Source organism: Phyllostomus hastatus, unplaced genomic scaffold (genome assembly GCF_019186645.2).
Source record: "Phyllostomus hastatus isolate PE091 unplaced genomic scaffold, TTU_PhHast_1.1 phas_contig_34, whole genome shotgun sequence".
Lineage (NCBI taxonomy): Eukaryota > Metazoa > Chordata > Mammalia > Chiroptera > Phyllostomidae > Phyllostomus > Phyllostomus hastatus.
Genome location: NW_025333857.1, coordinates 31,967,313 through 31,981,058, shown reverse-complemented (window position 1 = coordinate 31,981,058; position 13,746 = coordinate 31,967,313). Strand labels below are relative to the sequence as shown.

General features: G+C 39.5%; 1 protein-coding gene across 5 annotated transcripts in view; it reads left to right on the top strand.

The window, feature by feature from the left end:
- The window catches only part of CEMIP2 (cell migration inducing hyaluronidase 2), a 75,957-nt gene that overhangs the window by 19,515 nt on the left and 42,696 nt on the right, over positions 1-13,746 (top strand). For 4 of the 5 annotated variants that reach the window (XM_045840237.1, XM_045840236.1, XM_045840238.1 and 1 more), the window contains exons 3-7: positions 3,355-3,495; positions 4,094-4,655; positions 8,717-8,886; positions 11,351-11,539; positions 13,356-13,525. In XM_045840237.1, coding sequence (XP_045696193.1) covers positions 3,355-3,495; positions 4,094-4,655; positions 8,717-8,886; positions 11,351-11,539; positions 13,356-13,525 — 1,232 coding nt within the window. Of the gene's footprint in view, positions 1-335; positions 430-3,354; positions 3,496-4,093; positions 4,656-8,716; positions 8,887-11,350; positions 11,540-13,355; positions 13,526-13,746 lie in introns of all 5 variants that reach the window. The other variant, XM_045840239.1, reaches the window with a different exon arrangement.

The window sequence follows — 13,746 nt, the reverse complement described above, 5'->3', positions numbered from 1 at the left end:
TAATATACTCGTATAATTAATTAATATGAGGGATGACTTCTGAATGAGAGCCATTGTTAAAAGAATCCATGGGAAATGAAAAAATTAAAGGATAACTCTTCCTTTCCATTTTGTCACTTTGTCCCAGCGCTCAAGACATTCTTAGAGTATTTCTGTTTGAAGTGCTAATTTTAGGGGTCCTTACTGAATTCTGGCAGCAGCGTAATTTTATCCTTTGTTGGAAGTATGATTTTCTGCCAAAAGGTTTTAGTGATAAAAATCACTGCTATAATGGTAAAAACTACATTTGATTTTTTTAAAGTATAAATTCAGATAATAAGATTTGTGTTCTGCAGTTTGCAGCTGGCTGGCTTGAGGACTGTTCCAAGAGAAGCCTCAAATATTTTTGAGGAACAATATATATCCTAAAAGGAAAATATCCATTTGCAGGTGTGATTTCTGAATTATTTGTCTAAAAATCACTCATTACTTCATAGTTAAACATCATGTAGGGCGGTTTTAATTTTTTGATGACCTTTGCTTTTCCAGGTGGTAATATATTGATATTTTGGGTGATTTTGAAGACATTTGTTGTCATGTGGCCTAAACACTACACTGACAAAGAGTGGCCTTATAGTGGAATCCCGTCTGTGCATGTGACGTGAACATCATAGGGCCCAGGGCTGTGGCGGCAGCAGCAGACCAGAGGGCTGGGGCTGGGCCCCAGAGTTACCTTCCTTTTCTTCATCTACAGCACGTTTTTGTCAAATTAGATGCCCCCTTAAATGGGTAAAACATTTAAGAAGCATTTTACCATTTATAAGACTTATAAATATTATTTTTATTTCATGTTCATGGGTGATTTAGGGGTTTTTATGGGCTTTAACTTTCTGGGGAGAGGTAGTATCAATACTTCTACATAGACCCGAAGTGAGAGAGATATTCATGTGAACATCTTTCTACATCACACCAGTAGGCCACATTGTGAACTTGTGACAATGCTCTTCATTGCACATAGCATTGATATTCTTTCCCCTTTCTCCAGCAGAATAATCAAGCTCACTTGCTGTTGATTTATTCTTTCCAAGTGATTTTCAGAAAAGGGATGCTAGGTTAATGGAAAAGCAGAGCTGAGATCTGTGGCTTTAACTGATGTTTTTATATTCCATCTGAGACATTGAATTGCTGATGTGGTTCGTTGAATCAACATTCTTCAGTTTCATTTTTGGCAGTATGAGTGCAGAGTATCAGTGGAAAGATTTGGTATGCTGAAATATTTTCAGGGCAGCCTCACTGTGGTTGTTGCTCTTACATAACTTTGATAGCACCCACTGCTTAACAAGTGGGTAGCCGGGAAGATGGGGCAGACTGAGCTATTTTTCAGTGCTTTCTGAAGACCACACATTTTCTCATTAGATGTACTTTATTGGAAGCTAACAGCCAGGAGTTTTGGGTGATGGTTCTAATGAAACATGCCCTCTTGGTGAATAATTATAAACAATGAAGTGGAATTGTGTAACTATTGTAACAATAATAGGCTCTAGGTGTCAAGACTGGATTTTCTTCCCTGTAGCTGGGTACAGTGCTTGTTACGTGGGGCATACCTTTGCTTCTGATACAACGTTATGGAGAATTCCAGCTAGATGTTTTATGGAAAGAGAAGGAGCTAGAAGAAGAGTTCAAGAAATCCTCAGTATTAAGTCGGAACAAATTTAAGAAATTTCTTGTTTACTTGATGTGAAGGAAAGTTTAGGGATTATTCTTAGTATCAGTGATGATCACTGATTTATCAGAATTAAATATGAATTAAATATCAGTCATTAAATTAAATGACTGGGGAATTAAATATCAGTCATTAAATTAAATGACTGGGGAGCTCCTATGAGAAAAATTAATTCCATGACATGCTTTCCAAGGTCTTAACCTGTGGGACTAATTTGAACTGTAGTAGTTCCTATCACTGCAAAGAGAAAGTGTGAGCCCAGGGCAACATGAGTGCTTGGAAATAACATGTTGTACACCTGAAACATATATATTTTATTAACCAATGTCACCCCAGTAAACTCAATAAAAAAGAAATAAGATGTTTGCATTAGTGTTACACAAGTTCAAAATGAGGAATCGGAATTTTCTTTCTATAAAAAAATATCTTTGTGCTGCACTGTTTCTCTGCTTTTACTAATATTATCTCCCAACGTCTATGTACCACCTTCATATGATCACCAAGTGTATTTTGCCTATTCTGTTACTTGTTTCACTGAAGCTGCCTCAGGTACTTGCCGCCCCACCCCTCCCTTCTCTGAGCTCTTTTGCATCTAAAGTAATTACCACATTGTTAAATATGTAAGTATTTCATACAGTGTGGCTTTGTCTCCCAAGCTGGAATATAAACTTGGAGGGTTGTGGGCTCATTGCTTTAGATATATAACTATATTTATAAAATATAAAGTATATATATTTTAAATAAATTTTACAGCATCTAGCATAGAGTGGACAAATTTATTGTGAATAAGTATTCTTGGTCTTTAGTTGATCTAAATTGGTATGATTTCCCCCCCCCCCCAATTGTAGCAGAAACCAAAGGTCTCATGCATTGAATATCTGTAGCAATGCAGAACACTTTTATGTTTTCACCATCACCTATTCAAGAGGAAAGCTCTAATTCTAGTAAAGGGCCACTGCAAGTAAAGTAATCCTCATTTCTGAAAGGGGAACTTCTACATCACTCAATGTGCTCAGTAATCTTGGGTTGGCTTCTCTAACCAATGGTTTCCTCATCTCTGAAAAGAGAAGTCATGTCTTTGGCCATTTGCTTCTTGTAGTTTTGTTGGGGAAAGTACATGCCTGAAGTTAGCAATATTTATCAGCTGCTGCCTTTTGGGGGAAGAGGTGCTACTATCACCTACTAAGGATTCACTGTGCACAGGAAGGAACTTTGGAAGATCTAATACACATACTGCTTAGCAGTTTCCTTTTTTTATTGACCAGTAGGTTGCGAACACATTTTCTTTTCTAAAACAGCTTTCTAGTGTGGGTCCAAGGACAGTTCACAGTTTTGCCTCTCACTGTTGATTTACTTCCAGAGTAGATGATGATTCAGGGGAATTCCATTTTTACTTTGTGGAGTTTGACCGGAATTAGATGATAGCAACTTACTTTTGTGGTGGAACCTTTTCTATGTGTGGAGGAAGTAAAGGTTTTGACATATCTCTGCTGGATTGGCAGGGGTGGGATTTCCATCCCATGGCAAGGAACTAAAATATGTCAGCCTGTTAGTTGGAGATTGCAATAAGTGATGGTAGAGCTTGGATTTGCCTAAAAGTATCCTTGCATTTGGTTGGGTTGATGGGACATTGAGGTTGCATTGTTTTACAGAGAATTGCCCAGATCAGAACCCTCGTCTCAGGAACTGGGATCCAGGACAGGATTCTGCAAAGCAAGTTGTTATCAAGGAGGGGGATATGTTCCGTCTGACCTCAGATGCCACAGTGAATTCTATAGTCATTCAGGATGGAGGTAAGTCATGGTCCCTGTCTATGGGAACTGCAAGCTTGCTCTTTAGGATGGGGGCACATTTGATGTTCTTTCTGTAGAAAACTATTACTCTTCAGGATGTGGTATCACTCCAACCACAGAAACATGAAAAAAGTTCCTAAGGCAGAACCATTGAATTCAAGAGCCAGAGGACCTTAGAACCACTCAAGTCAACACCCTTGATTTGTAGAAGAGGAAACAGTTCCAGGAAGTGATTTCTTGTAGCCAAATCTTTGGTAGAGCTGTGGAGAATGATGAGAAAATTAACATGGTTAACATGTAAAAATGAGATTCAGATTTGTAGGCTCCGAGATAGTTTTCTGGAAGTGATTTATCTCTAAAGTGAATGGATTGAAGCTCATATACATGGGCATTTTAGTGTGTTGAGATACAAGCTCTTCATTTCTTCCTTCACTATGTTTTGAAAACAGGTTTAATTTTCTAAGGAGACTCTTAGTAAATTCTTTCTTCTCAACTTAACTGCAGAAGTGTTCCCCTTCCCGCCTCAAGATGAAATTATTTCTCTGTGTGTCAGAAAAATGTGTTAGAAGTGGACTGACACTAGTGTTGTTCTCTGCAGGCCTGCTTGTATTTGGGGACGATAAAGATGGATCCAGAAATATTACTTTGAGGACTCGTTACATCCTGATCAAGGATGGTGGGGCGCTTCATATTGGAGCAGAAAAATGCCGCTATAAATCCAAAGCGACAATTGCCTTGTATGGCAGGTCAGATGAAGGTGAAAGTATGCCAATATTTGGCAAAAAATTTATTGGTGTGGAAGCTGGTGGGACACTGGAGTTACACGGGGCACAGAAGACATCATGGACATTGTTGGCGAGAACTCTGCATTCCTCAGGCTTGGCCTTTGGCTCCTATGCCTTTGAGAAGGACTTTTTAAGGGGCCTCAATGTGAGGGTCATTGACCAAGACACGGCCAAAATTTTGGAAAGTGTGAGGTTTGATACCCACGAATACCACAATGAGAGCAGACGACTTCAGGAGTTTTTGAGAGTCCTGGACCCGGGACGGATTGTTGCTATAGCTGTCGGAGATTCAGCAGCCAAAAGCCTCTTACAGGGAACCATACAAATGATCCAGGACCGGTTGGGAAGTAAGCTGATCCAAGGCCTGGGCTACAGGTGGGCATACCTTAGTACTCTCTTTCCCAGCTCTGTGTTAGAGTCCACATTTGTATGAGAGGAGAGCGAGGGTGGAGAAAGACACAACATACCACAGCCAACTTCAGGTCAGAATGGCCACTACCATTTAGAGGTCTGGTTGACTCTTTTGCTTTAAAACGTGGGACTGGACGACAAGATACTGGTTACAGAAGCTCGTTTCTTGGCTTTGGTTTATGAGGCTTTTTATGAACAGTAGTGTCAGGGTTGTGAAAAGAACAGAAATATGAAACTGGAAAAAAATGATCAGGCAGTTTAAGGACAATTTACTTTCCTCTTTCATAGCCTCCTGAAGTGTGTCATATGAAACTCAGGCTAATTGAAACAATTTAGGAGTTGAAAGGTTAGTGCCCAATTTTGAGCTAAGGTGTAAAAGTTGTCTTAGAAGCCTGAGTGGGTGGAACATGCACGGTTTCCTTGTTCTTTCTTTTTTGGAACCCTTTGCATGCTGAGTTGGGTCTGCTGGTTTGATTGACGCAGGACTGTGGAGGCCTGGTGAGAGGAAGGAACCAGTAAGAGGGCTAGGAAGTTCATTGAGATAGTAGGAATCATTTCTACTATTTATGGTTCTTGTGCTGTATTCTAGTTAACCATGATTTCCTAATGCAGCCGCGAGCTGGCTCAACACTTAAAATTCAAAAAACAGAAGTTTCAATTCTGCTTACTGTTCTTCATGAAGTCAGAGAATGTTTGCAGTGAAAAGTAAGAGGATTTCAAAACTCACATATTGAAAAGATCTAGTTATTGTTTTTTATGGTTGATCTGGTTATTATTTTTTTCCTTGGAAATTTGGTTGTTGGAATACAATATTACCTACAGAAATTTGGAGAAAGTTAAGTAAGTAGAGAAAGGGCATCTGTAATGCTTTAAAAATGCTTTTTATTCCCCGCGGGGAGCATTTAAGAGGTGCTGAGAGCTGGGTATCTGTAGATGCTTAGATGAAATGACACTGTCTCAGAGCCTTCGATTGAGAGACCTAAACAGATAAGAATAAAACGCTTGCTGCATTTGCAGGCTGTAATGAGAGCGTGGTAGGAGGAGTCCCCACATTGGCCTGGGTTGGTTAGTGGACGCTTCCCAAAGGCTAGGGTGTTTAGGGCTGTGCTCTCTAGGCAGTTGGATGGAGGTCTGTACAGATGGGGTAGAGCATGTGCAAAAGCTAAGAAGTATTTTCTTTAAATGTTTATCATATATAATACACATACAGAAAAGTGCTGAAAACAAGAATATAGAGTTTAATTACTTGGCACAATGTGATATCTGCGTAGCTACCACCCAGTTCATGAGATAGAACTTTGCCAGAAGCCCAGAGGCATCCCCTTCCACCTCCTTTTCACTGATCACTTCCTCCACTCACCAAAGGTAACCACTCCTGATTTTGTGGAGAATACCAAAGGTGAGGGATTCCTGTTTTTGAACTTCATGTAAGTGAGGACGAACAGTGTATCACATTTTGTGTCTCGTTGCTTTGTTTGACTCTGTTATTGAGAGTTGCTTACCCATACTTTGCCGTATACAATGTGCACCCATGTTTTCATACCATGTGTAATCTGCATTATATATGGGAATTAGTACCACCTGTGTATAATGTACATCCTTATTTTCCCCTCAAAATTTGGGCAAAAAAGTGTACATTATATACGGCAAAATATGCTATGTTCTTGCATGTAATGCTGGCTCATTTTCATTGCTGTTCATTTTTTATTGTATGCTTATGCCACCAACATATTTGCTCCTGGATAGCTAGTTGGTTTTCCAATTTGGACCTCTGTTATAATAAGTGCTTCTGAATGTTCTTTTGCCAGTCTCCTGATGCACATGTGTACATATTTCTGTGGTTCATAGACCTTGCAGTGAAGCATGGTCTTTTCTAAGTTAGACTCCCACTTTTTCATTATCCAGTAATGCCAGGGGTTACAACTTTTTTTCTTTTTTAAAAAGATTTTATTTATTTATTTTTAGAGAGAGGGGAAATAAGGGAGAAAGGGAGTAAAACATTGAATGGTTGCCTCTTGCATGTTCCTAACTGGAAACCTGGCCTGCAACCAAGGCATGTGCCCTGACTGGGAATTGAACCGGCAACCTTTTGGTCCACAGGTTGGTGCTCAGCCCACTGAGCCATACCAGCCAGGGCACACCTTTTGTGTCTTTATGCCATTATTGTTCTAGACTTGTGTTATCATTAGCTATGATATTTTTGAATATTTTGTTTGACCTTTTTTGGGAGGGGCAGTTACATTCTACTGGTTTCTCAATTCCCTTTAAAATATGGCTGATTTGATGGAGGAATTAGAATTGTGAATCTTTGCCAATGTTCCACTGCTTTGACATTATGTCCAGTGAACATAAACATACCCCTTTGAAGATAATGTTCTGGTGTGTTGAAATTTTCCTCAAGTGGAGGAGGAAAGTAGTGGGAGTGTTTTGGAGACAGTGTCAGTAGAATACAACATTGTTTTATAGTGGCTGAGGTAGTCCTGGTAAATAAAGGAAGGCTTTGCTATTTTTCCTCCTTCCCTCTCACATAAGAGATCATAAATTGAGACATTCTTCATTTGATTCTTTCTGCTGTGTCAAGGAATATAAATAGAGCTGTAAAGCATTGTCAGCCAAAGAGCAGCTGAAGACAGGCAGGGGCGGGTGTGGAATTTAGAAGGATGTAGGCATGCTTAGGTTAACTTTTATCTGTGACTATCCGGCCATCTGTTTGGCCTAGATTACATTTGGTGTATTTTTTCCCCTTAGGGAAAGAAGTTGGCATTTTTCTTTTCATGTTTTAAACCAGGAGTCTTAAGGCAAATTTTCTGCCTTTTTGTCTTTGTTCTTTTTGAAAATTTTCTTACTGGTTTTTGGCAACAAGCTTAAGCAAGCCCTTGGGAGGGTTTAGCACAGTATCACAGAAATAAAATGGCATTTTCCAACACATTGCTTCTAACAAACAGACGTAGAGCCTGTAAAACCTGTTGGATAGTAATTCTACAGCTTCAAGAACATTAAGAAATGATTAACCCAGAGGTTTTCAGCCTTACTTGTACCCCTGAGATTTAAAAAAAATCCTGTCCTCGAGGGCCTACCCTGGATTGCTTACTTTAGTACTCACGAAGGTTAGGGTCCCAGGCGCTGTGTGTGCCAGCAGGGTTGGTAACCACTGCGTCGTGCTCTGGCCTCTAACAGGTTTTCAGTGTGGTCCCCAGACCAGAAAGCCTCAGTGGCACCTGGGGACTTGTTAGAAATGCAAATTCTCTAGCCCCATTTCATACAGGGGGTGCAGCCCAGCAATCTGATTTAACAAGCCTTCCAGGTGAGTTTGAGACCTAGCGACCTTGGAGAACCACCGCGGTAACGGTAACTCAGTGGTTCTCAGGTGTGGCTGCATGTTCACATCCCCTGCAGAGCTTTACAAATCTGCTAATGCTGGACCTGCTGTATCAGTGTGGGCTGCGTCGGAGCGTGGGCATGTTCTGGGAGCTCCGTGGCCAGAATGGTAGTAAGTGAAATGGGTGTGTATTGAAGGAAGTCAATGATTAATGGAAGCCACAGTCATCAGTGTTTCACCTGTTACAGAGCTGGACCAACAAGGATGTGAAATCCAGGTGCGCCCTGGCTGGTATGACTCAGTTGATTGGGCATCGTCTTGCCAAGCCAAAGGTCGCTGGCTGGGTTCTTGGTCAGGGCACCTGCCTGGGCTGTGGGCTAGGTCCTTCCCAGTTGGGGCCGTGTGAGAGGTCACCGATCTATGTTTCTCTCCCTCTCTTTCTCCCTGCCTTCCCCTCTTGATAAAAATAAATAAATAAGTGAATAAATAAGTAAATAAATAAATAAAATTTAAAAAATCCCCATGCATTTCCTTCTGTGACATTTACTTCAGTCAACATTTGGACTTGCACCGTCATAAGGAAGACAGGCGTAGGGCCTGACAAAAAATGAAAGGTGATAATTAGCACCTGACTTAACATCTGTGCCAGGGATTTGGGTGAGTACCTTGGCAAATGATCAAATGCACACGCTCTTTTTCCTTCTAGGCAAGCTTGGGCTTTGGTTGGTGTCATTGACGGTGGAAGTACTTCTTGCAATGAATCTGTGAGGAACTATGAAAACCATAGTAGTGGAGGAAAGGCTCTTGCCCAGAGAGAGTTTTATACTGTGGATGGTCAGAAGTTTGCTGTGACAGCTTATAGTGAATGGATTGAAGGTAGGCAAGTACAGTTTATATAGTTTTGCAAGACATTGGTAAGTATTGTGACAGCTTTTACTTTTTAAAGTGATATCATTTGCGAATGACATACCAGTTAGATTTCTCAACTGGTTGAAGTTAACGCCTATAGTTTCCCTACTGTACTCGATCTTTTAGACTCAGGGGTTCTTTCTGGACTAGAGAATGGTCTATTCTAGATATAGTGCGGCTAACTAGTGAAAATATATTTGTTTCCTGGATGTGATATGGTGAGCTGTCTTTGGTTATGCTCTGTGACAGTGACCATGATCTTGTACTTCACATCTTTTCTTTTATGTAGATATGTCAGCAAATTTGGTTTGCTGCACAAACCAACTGCTTATTTTCTTAGCTGGATCATGAGACAGAAATTGCTAATACCAGTTGGGAAACACAGAAAGTACAAAGTAAAAATTAATCTTTAACCCTGTCATTCAGAGATAATTATTTTGGTGCAAATATTTAATATTTTTATCTTATGTTTCAGCTCATCTTTGCTTTATCCTCTTTCTCTCTCTTTAAACAACTTATAAAAGTATTTCATGTCTTTACATTTTCTTCAATATATTTTTAATTATAATCCACCTTTCAGAAGAGCTATAATTTGTTCAAATAATGCCTAGCACTGGGTGTGTACTGATGTTCACTGTATAATTTTTTTACTTACCCACTTTGCTGCTAGATTTTTGGCTTCAGGTATGGATTGGCAGCCTCCCGTCTGTGCTTGCCTGCCACCTTTTTTTCCTTAACCAAATATTATACCCAAACAAATGTGAAATGAGTAAGAGGTGCTTTATTACATTTCTCATTATCCAGAAGGGCTTAGTGTAGACTTGGTTCACACCTGTTTTTGGAAGCAATGTAGCAAAGTGTTCACTAAAGTGGATTTCTGCACAAAGAGTGCCTCCGGTCGTATCCCAGCGCTTTCACTCACTCTGATGGTGGGCAAGAGACTTTAACTTGCTAACCCTCAGTTTCCTGATTTGGTAATAGAAACTACCCTATAGGGCTGCTATGAGCATCAAATGTGAAGAACATGAAGTTTTTTCTTTTTTTTTTTTAGCATAGTATGTAGAGTGAGCACTCATTAAATGTTACCCATTTTAATGATGAGCAAACATGACTTGGGTTACAATGGTGTATTTTGTATCATAATTAAAGAGAGATTTTTACTTTAAACAAAAAGATAAATAGAGTTCCTGTTATGAAACAGGGACTTTCATATGTTGCCTGTAAGCAACCTTCTGGGTTTGGGATGAGAAGATGGTATTACTATGGAGGAGGAAGCTGGAATAAAGCCTCAGCTTTCTGCCTCAAAGAACGCTGCTTTTTCTACTACACCATGGTTGCCTCTGGCAAAAAAAAAAAAAAAATGGTTGGGTGAGAAGAATTTCTTAGTAGGAATTTGTATGAAAAGTTTAGTACAACTGTCTCCAGTAAGATTCCAGGCAAGAGATAATTACTGACAAACCTCGAGTCAACACTTCCTTTGTGGGAAGTTCTGTTTTCATGTCCACATTACTGATGACCGCTCATTTCTGGAGAGGGTGCATTCCAGCTGTCTGTCAGTGGGCGCTGTCTGTGTCCAGTTTCTCATTGACTCTTACTTTCTGGAAGAGGTGGTGATCCTCTTCAGGAAGGAGGGAGGATGAATTTGTGTCCTCTCATACTTCAGTTCAGTCGTGTTAATAGGAGATAATCTGAGGCAGAGTTTTCTTCTAAAGCCCAAAAAGTGAGGAATAACGGAATAATACAGATCTTCCTTCCTAACCTTCTGGATATATAAAAACAAAACAAAACAAAAAAAAAAACAAAAACAAATTCTAACAATCATTTAAGTCAAAACGTATTTACCTAGTTTTTCTTTTAAAAAAGAATATTTGCTTAAAATCATCCTTGTCATCTTTTTCAAAACACTATTGACATTTATATGAAGTTTTAGTGAAAAAAATGTTTAGTTGTTCTTTTTAGATATATTTTTTTGGTAAGAATCTGAAATTTTGGGTAGTGATTTTTGTTGCTACCATGAGGTGTTTTTTTTTTGTTGTTGTTATTATTACCTGTGTTCTTATCCTGTTTGTTTTGATTCTTGGGAAGGGAGACTATAGAGGTTAAGAAATTAGGCTCTGGAATTAAATAAGCATTCAGTTATGGGCTCTACCATTTTTTGGCTGCTATTCAAGTGCCCTGAACTTTTGTTTCTTCATCTCTAATACATACAGTAGTTCTTATCGCTCATAGTTGTTTTGATGAAAGGTTATTATGTGTGTGAAGTCCCAACAGATTAATAACTACAGAGTGACTTCCACATGGTTATCATTAGTAAAAATTTGCTGACTTGTGTTTATCTTAACTGTTGCTTTGTTAATCAGTGAGAGGATCAATATTAGGGGGAAAAAAATCCCGCTAATGCAGCAATATCTTTCTTGTTTTTTTGGTCTAGGAGTCTCTCTTTCAGGTTTCCGGGTAGAAGTTGCAGATGGAGTGAAGCTTCATCTGCTCGATGACGTTAGTAGCTGGGAACCTGGGGCCCAGATTGTGGTTGCAAGCACAGACTATTCCATGTACCAGGCAGAAGAGTTCACTCTTCTCCCCTGTCCTGAGTGCAGCCGTTTCCAGGTCAAAGTCAAAGGTATGGGACTGCACAGAATGCTTTTTGGGAAACACTCTTTTCTTGGGATTTGATTCCTGGAGTTTTTCCCCAACCACCACCACCATTACCACATTCTGTGCCTGTTTCTTTGTTTAATAAAAGAGGCAGAATTGATGGATCAATTATTTTCTAAGGTTCTTTTCAACTTCCTTTAAATTTTCTACTGTCAAATAATAGTAAACCAGACTTATTTTTAATAGAAGTTTTGTCTTCTTTTTTTTAAAAAAAGATTTTATTTATTTTTAGAGAGAAGGGAAGGGAGGTAGAAAGGGAAGGAGAGAAACATCAATGGGTGGTTGCCTCTTGCATGCCTCCTACTGGGGACCTGGCTCGAAACCCAGGCATGTGCCCCAACCAGGAATCGAACTGGAGACCCTGTGGTTCGCAGGCTGGTGCTCAATCCACTGAGCCACACCAACCAGGGTAAAGTTTTGTCTTCTTAAGTTGAAAAACAAAACAATGGCATTTGAGTGCCTACTTGCTTGGCAAAAAGTAGATTTTACTAATATTTAAAATAGAACCAGAAAGGTATTTTAAAGTTTTGTCTTCTTAAGTTGAAAAACAAAACAATGGCATTTGAGTGCCTACTTGCTTGGCAAAAAGTAGATTTTACTAATATTTAAAATAGAACCAGAAAGGTATTTTAATAAGACTGTGTTTCCTGTATAGTCACGAATAGTGCATCTTTTGAAGGACAGTAGTGCACGATCAGCATCTTACTATAAATTGCATTTAGAAAGAATGGGTGATGTTTATCAGTTACTTATTCTGAGCCCGGTAGTAAGCAAATCTTCATGCATTGCCTCCTTTATGGACTTCATTGTGCATTTTACTCATGATAATGCTTTCCTTACTTTTGTACTCAAAATTATACCTTTATGGTACAAAACAAGAGCTTAGAGTAACTATTTGATAGGTACTCTATAGATCACTTAGAGCTTTGAAGTTTAAGGGAAAATTTTCTATTCAGACAAAGAGAAGACTGATGGGTCCCCTTGGCACTGTTTCTGTGTGCTTCAGCATTGTGCTCTTCCTTCCTGGGAATTCAGGGCATAAGCAGAAAACAGAAAAACCCAGAAAATGACAATATCATCTGGCATTAATTTTTGTTTGGAAATTCCCACTCCTGTTAGCAAGTGTAGAGGATAACGAATCTCCATGACCTCAACTCCTTGATATACTTTTATTTTTTCCTGAGTTTATATAATAAAAACACCAGAGAGAAGCTCATTATTAAAGTGTTTCTAAATACCTAATCAAGATAGGAATTTAAAAAAAAATGCACAGCAATGTTAAAATAAGAAGTAGGGAAGAAAAGATGGGAATTTCTGTGCTGTTCACATGCAAATGCAGACCACTGTAGCTTTGGAGTGGAAACAAAAGCAACTGAACACCCTGTGCTATCAACACCCCATTAGCTGTTCTGACCTTCCCATGCATTTGGTTCTGCATGTGCCCTCAAGGGTGTGGAGCCAGAGAGTGAGAATATGGATTCCTAAGTAGATTCCAGATTATTGGTGCTGTTCAAGAGAAGATCGAGCTGCTTCAGGGGGAAGCAAGCCCTGTGCACAGATTTGACAGTCGGTAGTAAGGGTTTAGGCACTGCGTGGGTCATTCAAATAGATAATCTTTAATATCCTTACTTCCTGGGATTCTGGGATTCGGAGGCGGTAAAGAATGGAAGCAGGCAATAAACTTTGATAATGCCTTGGGGTTACAGAATAAACTCTGTCTTTTTGACATGCGTTCCATTGTTTCTTTGTTCTGATATTCTCGCCTTGCCCACATCCGCCAGAAACCCCTCAGTTCCTGCACATGGGTGAGATCATAGACGGCGTGGACATGAGAGCCGAGGTGGGAATTCTCACCCGGAATGTTGCCATCCAAGGAGAAGTGGAGGACTCATGCTACGCTGAAAACCAGTGCCAGCTCTTTGATTATGATACCTTTGGAGGACATGTCACGGTAGGCAGAAGGATTTGATGAGTTCTGTGAAACCTTGGTTGCTGAATATATTCAAAAAAAACTTTAAAGGTCTGGAATGAGATCGATAAAGATGTGAAGAAGTCATATTCATTTTTTCTATTAAACGACAAGGAAGAGATTTTAGATAACTAAGAGAATATTTGTTTTCATTTAGTGGACCTGGACTTGACGTTAAGTCATTTGAGAAGACTTTCCTTATG